At 43.7% G+C, this 14812-nt stretch overlaps 1 protein-coding gene and 1 non-coding gene across 2 annotated transcripts; both read right to left on the bottom strand.

Moving 5' to 3' along the window:
- Positions 1-631: 631 nt before the first annotated feature.
- Positions 632-5903, bottom strand: Cks2 (CDC28 protein kinase regulatory subunit 2). The gene is made up of 3 exons (XM_057788003.1): positions 5744-5903; positions 2153-2280; positions 632-949 (listed from the first exon to the last, which is right to left on the bottom strand). Exons 1-3 carry the CDS (start codon positions 5800-5802, stop codon positions 897-899), a joined length of 240 nt encoding a protein of 79 aa, XP_057643986.1. The 5' UTR covers positions 5803-5903; the 3' UTR covers positions 632-896.
- Positions 3364-3500, bottom strand: LOC130886247 (small nucleolar RNA SNORA2/SNORA34 family). Its single transcript, XR_009058232.1, has one exon. It is a non-coding gene; the product is annotated as a small nucleolar RNA SNORA2/SNORA34 family (small nucleolar RNA).
- Positions 5904-14812: the final 8909 nt, after the last annotated feature.

The raw sequence follows: 14812 nt of genomic DNA on the forward strand, positions 1-14812 counted from the left end.
ACAGCACACACCAAAGGCTGTGGCTCAGTGAGTGTGAAGTCACCCTTGTTAATATGACCAGAGTCTTATGTTACTGGTCATTCATTTATACATTTCTCATGGCAATCCACTAATGTGTCTGTACTTAGTTTCTTGCCTGACAGAGACAACCCAAACACATGCATATGTATGGTGTTTCAATGCTTCTTAACAGTTTTCTCTCTGTCAGGCAGTGGTGGTGCACACCTTTAATCCCAGCACTTGGGAGGCAGAGGCATGTAGATCTCTGAGTTCGAGGCCAGCCTGGTCTACAAGAGCTAGTTCCAGGACAGGCTCCAAAACCACAGAGAAACCCTGTCTTGGAAAACCAAGTTTTCTCTGAAACCACTATTGTTTTGTAGTCATTGTGGACACAACCAAGTAGTATTGTAGTATCAAGTAGGGGTTTCCTGTTCACTTGAAGAATCCAGATATTTGTCTGGGAAAAATAGAATACCAATAAAGCTGAAAACCTACTTTGACCCTAGATTAAATATCGCCAGTAATCCCATCCTTTGGAGCTTAATATTTCTTTTAAGTAAGTTTATTTTTTCCTGGGGTAAAATTATTGAAAAGTCAAGTCAAAGTAATTTCAACAAGTGGTAAATGCAACATACAAACTTTATTTAACAAAGTAACAGATAAAGTAAAACAGGTGCTACTTATATTAAGAAAAAAAACTACAAGAAAATTTATCTTTAACAACTTAAAATAACCTACTTGCAGTTGCATTTAACTGAGCTCTGTTGCTGTGAAGAATACAGCTCATGCGCAGGTATGGATGAGAGATTTGTACATTTTCAAGTATTCACTGAATACTACCCTTATATACACATATACATTTAATTTCAAAAAGATTAGGTGATCCCAGCTGTACTTCATTTTTGTTGTTCTTTTGGAAGAGGTCGTCTAAAGAGAAGAATATGCGGTTCTGTGGAAAGGAAATATTTATCATTAAGTTGCATGCCAATAACCAGTCACTATTTAAAATGAATTATATTATTAATAAACACAGGCAAACTATCTTATACTAGCATTGTTCCACTATTTTAATCTTTAGCCCACTCCGGGGAGAATGGTTTCTACCTATAAAATGTTATCTCTTTGGGAAAAGGACATCTCATTCAAACTGACTACTGGATTTCATGCTAATGTAATTCAAGTACAAAGATCCAATCTCATCACACAAAACCACCAGAAAGCAAGGTATGGTCGGGCAGTGGTAGTGCACGCCCTTAATCCCAGCACTTGGGAGGCAGAGAGGCTGGCCTGGTCTACAAGAGCTAGTTCCAGGTCAGGCCCCAAAACTACAGAGAGACCCTGTCTTGAAAAATAAAAAAACCCAAAAACAACAAAATCAGGTGTGGTGGTATATACCCGCAATCCCTGCATTTAGCTTAGAAAGGCTGGTGAGTTACAGTCCAAACTTGAATTTATGTAGGAAACTGTAATCTCTAAAGATAATTAAACCAGGAGAGCCCACACACTTCCCATTTCAGTATGAGGACGGTCAGGAGTCTATAGTTAAGTCCTTCTACTGCTTTTGTAATGGAGAACTCATATATTTAAATGTGCCATAATCCTTAGAGAGTCTTAACACGGACTCAAGAGTTTAACAAAACTATTCTTCTTTACGACATAAGATAGCTTTAGTTTTATTGGTTTTAGTAATATGTCTTCAAATCTTGTTCCCAGCATTAGTCCTTAATTGATACTTCCAAACTAGAACTTGACACCACAAAGCTTCAGTCTAGTTTACTACTTAATGCCTAGAAAACTTTTAGTTAATACCATATACTGGAATAAGATCCTTTTATGTACGATACAGAGAGAATGTGTTTATATGCCTATCTTATTTAAATTTAATATTGTAGATAATTCCCTTAAAAGGAATTTTTTTCCTTTTAAATACATCAATTTCTGTATGTGCACAGAAGTTAAACACACTTGTTTTATGCTGAATAAGTCACTTTATAGGTAGACAAAACAGCATTAACCAGGGAATAAGGAAGTAGTCATTTATAAAAATAGTTGAGCTTCTCAGTTACTTTTGGCTAACGGAGAATGTTTGAGTTTTTAAAGTTGACCCTCGACAACTAGTTGTCTTTAGCTGGTACTTTAGAGCAAAGCTTACCTGGCTCATGGATCATGTAATGCACCCAACCAAGACTCTGTTGGACACCAAGTCTCCTCCACTCCTCTTCAGACATCAGGTGAGTTTTCGGTACTTGTTTGGAGAGTTCTCTAGGTAACATGACATGCCTGTTAAACAATTCAGCCAAAGATTAGTGCTGTGTTTCCTTCCATTATTATTACTTTATACCTTTTGAGATACTTAAAATTTAGGGTTTGTCCTCAAAACAAACTCATTTCTCTAAAGCAACTCTAGATATTTGGTATCAATCTTGGGTATTCTCTACAATCTATACTTCTGGCTTTTGAGGGATTACGTTCAAGGCTAATAATAAGCTGCACAGAAATGAAAGGCGTTTTATTCTTTAGGGTTGACAGTGTATTTGCTATTGAGTCATCTTCCAGGAATAGATTCACTCTCTCCTACAGCTTCTTTTGGTCATGAAACAATTCTTGGTCTAAAAAATATAGGCAGAAAATATTCAAGTACTGAAAAGTATACTCAAAGAGAAAGATTAAACCAATGTAAAGAATATACCCACTCTCCTGTTTGATATAGACTGATGGTAAAGACAGGCAATTATAAAAGTGAGTTGCACAAGAATGAGTGAGGAAGGAGCCTAGGACCTGGATTAGTTGCCACCTCAACCTGGGATTACTAAACTTTTAATAAAGGAGAGAGAAGAATGTACAAACTAAGATTTAGTGAATGTGTTTGTGTTACTCAATACTAGATCTGTAGTAGATACAAATTCTTAAATATATTTCATAGTTTGCTTTATGCTTCAGAATTAAAAGTAAAAATTCTAACTGCAAATATTCATGACTGTGGAACTTCATATAGACCTTTAGTTTCCCAGTAAATTTCTGAAGCATTTCCAGAACATTGGGTAGGCATGTAAGTCTTTAATACCAAACCATTATGAACACATAGCAATTTTTCCTTATGTGGAAAACCCACAATCTTTTTTTCTTGTTACTAGATTTAACATATAATTTAATGAACAATAAGTTAAATATTAATCAGCAATGTGAAAGTATTATACTTGGAATGATTACATCAGTCACCACATGAATTACCAGCTATTTCATGGGGGTGGAGGGTGGATTTGCATTTTACTATTGAGCAGGTTGGCCTCCAAAAACACCCCCATCTTTTTTCCTTAGGCTTCCAAGTACTCCAATTACAGACCTGCATACAACATCTAGCCAGTTTGTTTCTTTCTAATGAATTGACCATTAGATTTCCAAATTTCTGAAATGGCCAACAGACCATAGAAAGACATTTCTTTAGGCTCCTGCTTGAAACCACCAGTTCCAGCAAACTGATGGCCTTGATTCAGGGCCAAAACAAATACAACTTTAACAAATATATGTACGAACAAATCTGTACCTTTGCCTGAATACAGCATTTAATTATCACAAAGTATCTCTTTCTAAAACCCTAAGTGTTAGCCTCATTTTACCCTTTCCTGTAGTAAATTTATACAAAGTTAGCAATTAGCAATTCTTTGACCACAACATAGATTTTAGGCTGTGGCTTATTATTTGAATGCAAATAATCCCGAAAACCACTTTGACATAAATGATTACAAAATTATGCTTCTGCACACTCCCCCAAACATTTCCAGGCAACTTTGTAAATATTCTTAAGTTATACCAGTTACCACTCACTCTTGAAATACTGCTTAATATTTGTTATTGTTATTAGATGCTATAGGTCATAGTGGAAGCAAGGATTGCCAAATTTCAGAGCACCTTGTAGACCAGGCTAACCTTGAATACAGATCCACCTGCCTCTGGAATGCTAGGATTAAAGGCGTGTGCTACCACCTGACATAATGTAAATTTTTGTAGTGTCAAACCCATATGATGACTGACTCTACCTGTATTTCATTACTGACCACATGTAGGGCAAACTACTTCCAAAACCCAGTTTTATTTTGAATACAAAAGGTGTCACATACTACCACTTTATAAGGAGTACCCAGAGAAATCCTCAATTTTCTTTCTGTAAAGACAGACTCCTATGCTGGGCATGGTGGTATACACCTTTAGTCTTAGGACTTGGGAGGCAGATGTAGCCAGATCTGGCTACACAGCGATTTCCAGGACAACTGGGGCTTTAGAGACCATCTTGGGGTTGGGGGGGGGAATAGCTCCCAGATATTAGGGAAGGAGTGCAGCCTGTTTGTTCTTAGTGATCATCCATGACAAAAACAAGTTTCTACTCGACACAGTCCTCTACACCAGCTCCCTAGACTCACACCTCTAATCCCCCCTGCTCTGTAAGAGTGGGGAACTAAGCTCAGCCCAGGTGTGGTGACACACCCACAATCCAGCTACTAGGAAGGCTGAGGCAGAATGGCAAGCTTGAAAAGCCCCTTAATGAGGACCTGGTTTCTGAGCTCTCGATCCCATTTCTAATACAGCAGTGGCTAGCAGACTAGCTCCTCATTTATGCGGTAACAAATTACTTCAGACAAGCCTGCAGCTGCTTCCAAACACAACACAGACAACTGATTGCCTAAGTTTAAAAACTATCTCGCTCTGGCAATATGTCTTAAAGAAATGTACACAAGTTCATAAATATTTATGCTAAACACTTGGAATTATTTACAAATTACTAGAAAGTAAGTACAATCATTTTCTGCTGATTGTTGGATATCCCCAAGCTGGATTCGGTGTTACTATAACCACCGAACATTATGCCAAATTATATTAATTTTATTTTATAGTTAAAGAAAACCCCACAAGGTTCCCTAGTTAAAAACATTCAAGTTCAAGCATTACTAAATTGTAAAACAGACTGGAAAGATTTCCGGCTGTCAAGATTTCTACACTACAGGCGTGAGGAGAATGGGGGGAGGGTAGTCCACTCTCTAAAAAGGTGTCCTATTCCTCAAACAGCATGCAGGAGACTAACCGAAAGGGGCAGCAAACAGAAAACATGGTCACTGTTTGGCCAGGGGCGACATAGGCTTTTCCATCTTGGATAGCTTGACCGTGTCCCACAATGCAACGCTCCAGTCCCAACCCCGGAGCCGGCGGCGGAAAGGCCTTCGAAACCACACCCCAGGGCACGAACACAATAACGCTAACTATAGCCATCCTGCCTTCCATAACCCATCTGCTTACTGCACTAACGCAGGCACTACTTCCTAGAGCACCTCAGGGTTCAAACCCCAAACTCCCTCAAAAGTCCCGAACCAGGCTAACGTACACTAGCGGTTGAGCATAATTGAAGGGAGGGAAAAAAACCCAACACCTTCCCAGGGCAACCTCGAGTTTTCAATTTCAACCCGAAGCTCTTTGATAACGCCCCGAGCGTCACCCCAACAGACCCTAGCAAATTCCCATCGGGGCACCTCCCGGGGCTTCCCCTCCGGGCCCGGCCGGGAGGGCGCCGTGTGCGGTCGTCAGTTCCCGGTTGAGGCGCTGCCGAGACATTAGACTCCCCAGCTCCTGCGAACCCCGAAGAACGCGACACAAAGCGCGGCTTGCCCGGACGGACGGAGGCCTCTACCGGACCCCGAGTCCCGACCACCGGGTCTGACCTCCCGGCCGGCCCTCCTCCGCAGACGCTGCTCACCGGTACTCGTAGTGCTCGTCGAAGTACTTGTCCGAATAGTAGATCTGCTTGTGGGCCATCCTGCCGGCGCGCGGAGAGGAGAAAGGGAGCAGGAAACGGGGCGCAAGGAGCTCCACGTCCGCCTACGGCCGGCGCAACGACTCGAATGAGGCCAACGACCGCAGGCCCAACGCTCTAGATTTGAATCCGACAGCCCGCCGCCGATTGGACGGAGTCACCGACCAATCACGCTCCACGCAGGCCGCGAGGACATGCAGCCAATCAGAGACCTGTTCGGGGTTTACAGGGGCGGGAGTAAGGATTTCACGGCGCTGTGGTGACGAGCCCGGGCGAGCTCTAGAGGTACGGAAAGAAGGGCGGAGCCGAGTCGTTAGGGCCCGCACGGCGCGTGCGCAGTGGTTTAGACCAGGCCGTTGGGCGGGGGGGGGGTGAGGGGGGGGCGGTGAGGCTCCGCGGGTTTGGGGCTCGAGGCCGGGCGGGGACTGCGGCTCCTGGGGTCGCCGGGCCGGGAGGCAGGTGTCGCCGAAGAGACCACCCTGCTCGCCCCCCCCGCCCCCCCCCCCCCCGCCTCGGCACACTCGGTCCCCCGCCTCGGCCGCTGTCCCAAGCAGGGAGAGCCCAGGAGTGGAGGGTTCTGGACGGAAGGTGCCCTCCGCCGCCCCTCGTAGCGACGCTAATTACTGGCCGGTGCTAGCTAGTCCCTGTTTGAAAAGACGTGCTCGTGTAAAAGAAAGTAACCGGGAGAAAACGAGCCAAGATGTACGGAGAGATTTATTTGACGAAGCAGGTTACGAATAAACCATTTTCTGCAACGAGCACGTGTCGATTTTTCTGTTCAGTTTTATGCGCATTGTTGCAGCACCACGCGGGGCGTCCCGAGCCCCCTGATCTCTCCGAGTTGCTCCGGTGGGGCTGCGGGTGAACAGTCCTGTCCTTGGCAGCTGGGCGTGGTGGTCCACGCCTTTAATCCCTGCTATCTCCAAGGCCAACCCAACGTCTTAAAAGGGTTCTAGGACTACAAAGTGCAACCCTGTCCAAAACAAACCCGGAAGTCAACCTAGCATAAGTAGCCTTGTGATCGCAAATTGGTTACGGTGTTGAAGGATGTTCAGGTGCCTTCATAGCCGTTGTAACCAGTTTTCCTTACTTCACTTGGCCCCACTTAAAAACACAAGGGCTTCTGACTTCTTACACTACTTAGAAGTTACTGTTGGGCCGGGTGGTGGCGCACGCCTTTAGTCCCAACACTCGGGAGATAGAGGCAGGAGGATCTCTGTTGAGTTCAAAGCCAAAACAAACAAATAAAATTAAGTTACTGTTGACACTATAATAATAAAGGTGCTAATTGCTTCCCTACGCTATCACGTGGGGTGACAGGCGGGATTGAAATTTCAACACTTGGAGCCTGGCGGTGGAGGCGCATGCCTTTAATGCTTTTAATCCCCAGCACTCGGGAGGCAGAGGCTGGCAGGTCTCTGTGAGTTCAAGGCCAGCCTGGTCTACAAGAGCTAGTTTCCGGATAGACTCCAAAGCTACAGAGAAAACCCCAATAAATAAATAAATAAATAAATAAATTTAAAACAGAAAAGAAAAAGATGAGGAGGATGTAAACATACGGTTCGTTGTAAGGCAAATATCCTTGAGGTCTGAGTGTCTTGTTCTGAGAGGGTCTTAATTACTATCTGGAAGTAACTTGCTTTCCCAAGTAGTCTCTATTGACTGAATCCTTTAGGTTTCCTGCCCAGCATTTACTGCACATTTGCCTACTTGTTTCCCTGTCTGCACTATTTACTCTCCATGCAACGAAAGTAGATAAGCGTATTTATTGTATTCATTACCCATGTCTAGAGCATAACAGACATAACATAACATAGAGCTTAACATAACACCTTGTGCATGGTGAATATGCAATAATGAACTATTAAAAAGAAAAGTCGGGCGGCAAAGGCAGGTGGATCTCTGAGTTTGAGACCAGCCTGGTCTACAAAGTGAGTTCCAGGACAGTCAGAACTGTTACACAGAGAAACCCTGTCTCAAAAGAGAGAGAGGAAAAAAAGAATACACTTTAAATAAACCGTCAGCATAGGAATATATTCCTAAGTAGGCATAATAATGTACCCTGATGATAAAGATGCGAACAAACTATTCAAGGCAATAAAGTCAATAGAATCTGGGAAAGAGAAGCTTTATAAGGGATGTATGTCGAAGGAAAGTAGCCAGGCATGGTGGCTCACCCTGTATTCCAGAGCTCAGGAGACTGAGGCAAAGGGATTGTTGAGAGTTCAAGTCTCCCAGGGTTACATAGTACCAGTCAGCCATGATTACTTAATGAGATTGTGTTCTCAAGAAACAAATGAGGTATTTTTCAAATACAGAGTAGTGCGAGCCACTTTTCTATACCAATGACTCAGGTTTAGCAATTAATATTTTACTAATGTAGCCGGGTGGTGGCGCACGCCTTTAATCCCAGCACTCGGGAGGCAGAGGCAGGCGGATCTCTGGGAGTTCCAGGACAGGCTCCAAAACCACAGAGAAACCCTGTCTCGAAAAACCAAAATAAATAAATAAATATAAAAAAATAAAAATATTTTACTAATGTTTCATCTGTCCCCTCCCTCCTAGTTCCCTCTATCTCCCTCCCATCCCTTTTGGAACAGAGTTTAACTATGTAGTCTAGGTTGGCCTTGAACTCATGTTTTTTCCTGACCAGTTATGGAATTAAAGTCAAGTACCACTGTGCCCCGCTTCAAGAAACACACACACACACACACACACACACACACACCATTATCACTTAAGAGATTTGGAATGTTTAAGTACTATATGCTAAAAATCAGGGACAGAAAATATATTTTAACAATATCACCATGCAAGTTACCACAGAAATACTATAAAACAAAAAGAAAATATCTTAATAGGTGATGGAGGAAGGTCATTGGTTAAAAAATAAAGAAACTGCTTGGCCTCATAGGTTAGAACATAGGTGGGTGGAGTAAACAGAACAGAATGCTGGGAGGAAGTGGAAGTGAGCTCAGACTCAATAGCTCTCCTATCTGGGGCAGATGCAATGAAGCTCCGACCCAGGATGGACGTAGGCTAGAATCTTCCCGGTAAGCACACCTTGGGGTGCTACACACATTATTAGAAATGGGCTAGTCCAGGTGCGAGAGTTAGCCGAGAAGAGGCTAGATATAATGGGCCAAGCAGTGTTTAAAAGAATACAGTTTGTGTATTGTTATTTCGGGGCATAAGCTAGCCAGGCGGCTAGGAGCTGGGTGGGAATGCTGCCCTCAGCTCCTTCAACAAATAGGTGCAAAAAATAATAAAATTCACATACTTATAATTCGAACAATAAGTCTGCAAGGCACTGATTGATACTATTCAGAAATTTGAAGAAGGGGGAAAGCTTGTTAACTGCCAAGGGTATCCATAACAATATTAAGATAATTCTTATGGAGAAACATTAGAAGTATTCCCTTAAATTTTTTTATTAGTGTTGTTAGCAGCAGGAAGTGCAGCTGGACACTGTAGACAGCATATTCTCAGTCCCTTTTAGAGCAATCGTGGTAGTGGTGGGGGGAGGCTCTTTCTGTGTTCTTGAGATCCACCACAGTAACAAATTTCAGGATAAGAACACGCACCTGAGGAGAGTCACATGTGGGTGTTGCTGCCTTTACCCAGTAGAGTGGTCTAAAATAACACTTGACTTCTGAGGCCAGTCCTTAGAGGTATGCCAGCTTCTATCTTTTTCCTCGTGGAGGGCTTTCATCGGGAAGGCACACAGGGAACTAGTTTGACTGCCTTCGATTGGTACACAGCACAAACCAAGAGAGATGAAGCAGTGGCCCAATTCTGTGAGAGCCTGAGTTCAAATCTCCACCCAGGTAAAAGCCAGGTGTGGCCACGCTCAGCTGTAGCCCAGCACTGTAGGAGGAAGGGAGGAGTGGAGACAGGAGGATTGATGAGGCTTGCTTGCCTCCAGTCTAGTACCACGTTCATAGAGAGACCTGTCTCAAAGGAATAAGGTCAAGAATAATTGAGCAATACACTCAGCATTCTCCTTTGGTCCCCATGTAAACACTATCCCCCCAAACACACATGCACACACACACACATTTTTAAGGCTGGAAAGACGGCTCCCTGGGTTGTGTGCCCCTAAGCCCCACAACCTGAGTTCAGACCAAAGAACCCAAAAGGTGGAAGGAGATGATCAACTCCACAAAGGTGTTCTCTGCCCTTCCCTTAGGCCATAGCACATAGCCCCTTCCCATAGACAAATGTAAATGAATAAAAACCATTAAAGTGCTTCCTGTGTGCACAGCCACAGAGTTCTCTAACCTTCAGATCATCAGTGTGACAGCTGACTCGGTCCGTGGAGTTGACTGCTGTTGCTTGGTTTGTGAGTTGTTAGTTACATAAAGTGACAGAGTGACGGCTTTGTCATCTTTTCCTACCTGTGCCTCGTGCCTGCTGCTTGGCTTGCATTCACGTCGCCTATGCTTGTGAGACCCAGCCTCCTTAGCAAGACACAATTTTAAGATACATGGTAGGTTTAACTTGGATAAATTCATACCATTTAACTTCAAACTGACTTATGTTTGCTTTTTTGTACTTCCCTCTTCTTTAACTCTGGCATAACTCTATGCTGGCCTCACAAAATGAATGACACTGTTTTTCCTCCTTTTTTAGTATTTAGACCAACTTGCTTAGAATGTGATTTACTTTAGTTTTATGTTAATATGTAGTTCAATTTTTTTTTTTGAGACAGGGTCTCTCTATGTAGCTGTTGCCTTCCTGGAACTTTGTGAATGAATCTCCTAAGTGTTTGAATTAAAGGTGTGCACTGCCACACCCAGCTACATTGAAAGTCTCATTCCTATGAGAAAAAGCCAAAATAATAAATGCCAGCCAAGTGGGGACATGGCGTGCCAGGGTTATATACACAGATGCTAGTAATATAAATTAGTGAGCCTCTGTGGAAATCAATATGGTAGTTCCTCAAAAACTAAAATTAGAATTGGTCTATGATGCAGCTGAATCCTGCTGGCTAGACACCTGATGGACTAATTTAGCGCATGGCAGAAGCACCTCATATTCTGTGGCACCATTCACAACGACCTAGGTGTGGAATCAGACTAGGTGTCCAAAATGTGTATGTGTGTGTGTGTAATAAATTTTACTCACTATAAGCAATGAAACTATGTCATTTACCAGGAAATGGATGGAACTCGAGACCGCATTAATCAAAATGAGGCAGAGCCAGAAAGACGCAAGCCCATTATTTTCTCTTAGTTGGAATCTGAATGTCTTTAAAAGATATGAACACACACGTGTATAATATGAAAGTAGAAAAGAAACTGCTTGGGAGGAAGAGGAGGACTTAGGGGCACAAGAAAAGTAATGAATTGAAAGGAACAAACTACACTCTACACATTGTGAAAACATCAAAATGATACCCATTATTTTGTATGCTAAATTAAAAAATGAAAATCATTTCTCAAAGGGTTATAGAGGTGCATGCCTGTAATCCCAGTACCCCAGAAGCTGATGAAGGAAGTAGGTAGGCAGTGAATATCCATCAAGGGGACTAAAGATATCCCAGAATAATTTGGCCCTGGATCAGCAACACTACAGCCCTGTACAATCACAAAATTCTAATCAGTTAGCCCAGTTAGCCTTGTAGAATCTTCAATGTAGGCGTCATTTTTTCTGTCTCAGAGTTTGAGTGAGTTTGTGTGTGTGTGTGTGTGTGTGTGTGTGTGTGTGTGTGTGTGTGTATGGAGGGAAATCTGGAGATTGAACCTAGGACCTGGTACATGCTATGTAGGCCCACTATCACTATGCTGAGTTCCTCGTCCTGATACTGTTAGGTATTTAGGGGGCGTAGTTTTTGTACACTACTCACCCCATCCATGGTTTCATAGGGGTTTTCTGGAACTCACCTCATTGACCTAAACAGGTGTATCTGGAAAAGTTTGTCATCATGACCTTCACTTTGTTCTGGGGTCGCTGAAGGAGGCAGAGGCCAATGCCAAAACTAACAAAGCTTATCCTTCTCATTCTGGTCAGTTGGAAGTCAGATGCCAGGAACTGTGGGTGCAAAGTAGAAACATCCGTCAAATTATGACTCTTCGGCTCATATGACCATTAGAGTACCACACCTTCTGGTGACAGCCCAGAACAGAGGTAATGGAGGGAGGAGACTGCTTCTTTCCTGTTTGTCTTCACTCTCATTGCCTTGTTCATCAGTCCTGTTGCTGAGACATTCCTTTGCTGATATTAGAACCTACTTGTTCAGGATCTCAACGTAGGCTGAAGACCCGCAGCTCTCTAGGGATTCCTCGGGACTCTAGAGCCAGGTCAGCGCTCTGAGACATGCCTCCCACCGCCATCATTTTTTTGGTACAGACTTCCCAGTTTTAGCTAGCCTGGAACTTGGGATCTTCTTGCCTCCTCAGACTCCCAGGTGCAGAATCATAGGCACACATCACCGTACCTAGCTTATTTTTTCTGTATGTGTGTTGTGTTCAGAACTTCCCTTCTGTGTGGCAACTTCTGAGTGTAACCACAGTTTTTTAGTGGCAAAACTCAGGCTTTGGTAACTCAAAAAAACTGCTTGGCAAACCATCCCAACATGCCAATGATGGGCAAGCTTTGCTAATCAATTATCCTTAAGAGGTGGGGCTAAGTTAAGGTGTGGCTCTCTGGAACCCAGAGAAAAATGGGCGGGGCTCACTTCCCAGGGAATCACTCTCTCTGTGATTCCCGTAGGGGCACAGCGGAGCTTGGACTTCTCATTCCTGTTTCGTAAGTTTTCCCCTTATATCAAATAAAAAATATAATTGCTTTATACTTCAGCTAGCTTGGTTATTTCCGGAACCGAGCTAATTTCTACATGCCAATCATAGAGAAATGTAATGTTGAAAATTCAAAGACTCTGATGTGTCCTGGGTCAAGGAATAGATAAGAGGCTTCAAAGATTCCAAGTTTATCTTTGGAGTATAAGAACTTGAGGTTTAAGCAGAGAAAGAATTGGAGCAGGAGGTACACACAACTAAGCTGTCCTGGCCAATGACTGCAGATCTTTAGTAAGAGTGGAACCAGACGTTATAAACAACTGCGAGCCCCAAGATACTCTCATCTTAGTGTGCCCCAAGAGGTCCTCCTGATGGGAAGGCATGGCAACAGGAACTGACTCCCAGGTCCAGAGTATGGTCCTCCTGATGTGAAGGCATGGCAGCAGGAACTGGAGGCAGCTGGTCAGGCTGCATCCACTATCGGGATGCAGAGCGATGTAAATGCTGGTGCTTGGCTCTCTCTCTTTCTGGTCACCCCACAGTTAGGATGGGGCTTCCCACCTCAATTAACCTAGATCTTAGTTCATGGACACACCCAGAGTTTTGTCTCCATAGTGATTTTAAATCCCATCAAGTTGACAAGTCTATCCATTACAGATATCACTTAGTTTCTGGAAGGATGCGTTGAGTGGTTCACCTCCCTGCATGCAGAGGTCAGCAGGTAAGGCAAAGTAGAGAAGGCAGGTACAGAATAAAGACAGGCTTTTGCTCTGCTTGTGGCTACCTTGGAGTCTCCAATAAGGGCCCAGTGCTTTCCAGCCAAGCAGTCTTAAGTTCCTGTTACATGAGGGAGCAGGCAAAAGCACCATGGCCCAAGAACTGCCATTTTAACTTCAGACTCCATTTTTCCTGTAGAGTGAAATAAAGCTCAGACTCCCAAACCCAAGGGGATCTGGGAACTTTCCAATGGCTGGCCGACCTCCTTCCTAAACCCTCAAAGCAGTCATTGTGCGTCTTTAGTTCTCTAGAAATGCGGCGGCTGCTCCTAACAACAGAAAGAACAAACTCATCTAACTGCTTGGACTAAACGGCCTGCATTGTATGTCGGTTACCAGTGATGGAACACACAAGCAAAGTCTCTAATCTTTGATTTCTGATTGGTGAAATTGTAACCATAGCTTGGCAACAAATGTCTGTGAATTTTGTGCTTATAAACCCTACTCTAGGGTCCAAGGAAATGCTGAAGGACGACCCCAGGCTCAAATAGTATGTAACAGCAAAGAGTGTCATTTATTTATTTATTTATTTATTTATTTTTGGTTTTTCGAGACAGTGTTTCTCTGTAGTTTTGGAGCCTGACCTGAAACTAGCTCCTGCAGATCAGAGACCAGGCTGGCCTTGAACTCACAGCGATCTGCCTGCCTCTGCCTCCTGAGTGCTAGGATTAAAGGCGTGTGCCACCACCGCCTGGCTAGGAGGCAAAGAGTGTTTATTATACCAGTGTTCATGTGGGGTTGTTCACAAAATGGCGGCGACCCCGAGAGAAGCATGCAGGCTCCTTTTAAGCATAGTTAGGGGTGTTTCAGGGACAGTTAGGTCATCTAGACTGCAAATGGTGAAGCCAGCAGCATTTTGCTCACTCAAGTGTATTTCTAATTGACTGAGGTTTAGTCTTATCATTTTGGGGCACAGCCTTGGAAGTGGCTGAGAAGGGGACCGCTGGGCTTGCCCTTGAGAGGCTGACTTAGGCCCTCTGTGTTTGTTCTCTCCCTTGACCCTGGATGTAAAGGCCTTGTAGATAAATGGCCCTGTGCTGGAAAAGACTCCTGTGTGTCCTTCTCAGAGAATTGAAACTTAAATTTAGTTGTAGCAAGTGGGAGAGTTGAACCCCTTCATCTATTTCTGCCCCTGCTTTGGGCTGTCAGGAGAAACAAGGCTCCCGTGTCCTACAGCCCCGATCCATCAGTGACACATTTAGGTTGTGATTTATTAAAATCTCTGGAATCCATAAGTGTTGTCTCTCTCCTTCCTCATGGTGCACAGCAGAGTGGCTGTTACAGTGTCTCTGTCACCTGATGTCTTCTCAGAGTTTCTTTAAGACTCACTGCCTTAGACAGGGTTTCTATTGCTGAATGGAAACACCATGACCAAATAGCAAGCAAGACGGGGAGGAAAGGGTTAACTTGGCTTACACTTCCACATCACTGTTCATCATTGAAGAAGTCAGGACAGGAGCTCAAACAAGGCCATAGCTGCCCTTCTGTGTGCTGCC

This window comes from Chionomys nivalis, chromosome 13 (assembly GCF_950005125.1).
Source record: "Chionomys nivalis chromosome 13, mChiNiv1.1, whole genome shotgun sequence".
Taxonomy (NCBI): Eukaryota; Metazoa; Chordata; class Mammalia; order Rodentia; family Cricetidae; genus Chionomys; species Chionomys nivalis.

Excerpts from the sequence above, each read along its gene's own strand:
- Cks2 (XM_057788003.1), bottom strand. The coding sequence starts at position 5,802 with ATGGCCCACAAGCAGATCTACTATTCGGACAAGTACTTCGACGAGCAC. Across the intron at positions 2,281-5,743 it reads GACGAGCACTACGAGTACCG|GCATGTCATGTTACCTAGAG; the intron begins GTGAGCAGCGTC and ends ATTGTTTAACAG. Across the intron at positions 950-2,152 it reads TTACATGATCCATGAGCCAG|AACCGCATATTCTTCTCTTT; the intron begins GTAAGCTTTGCT and ends TCCTTTCCACAG.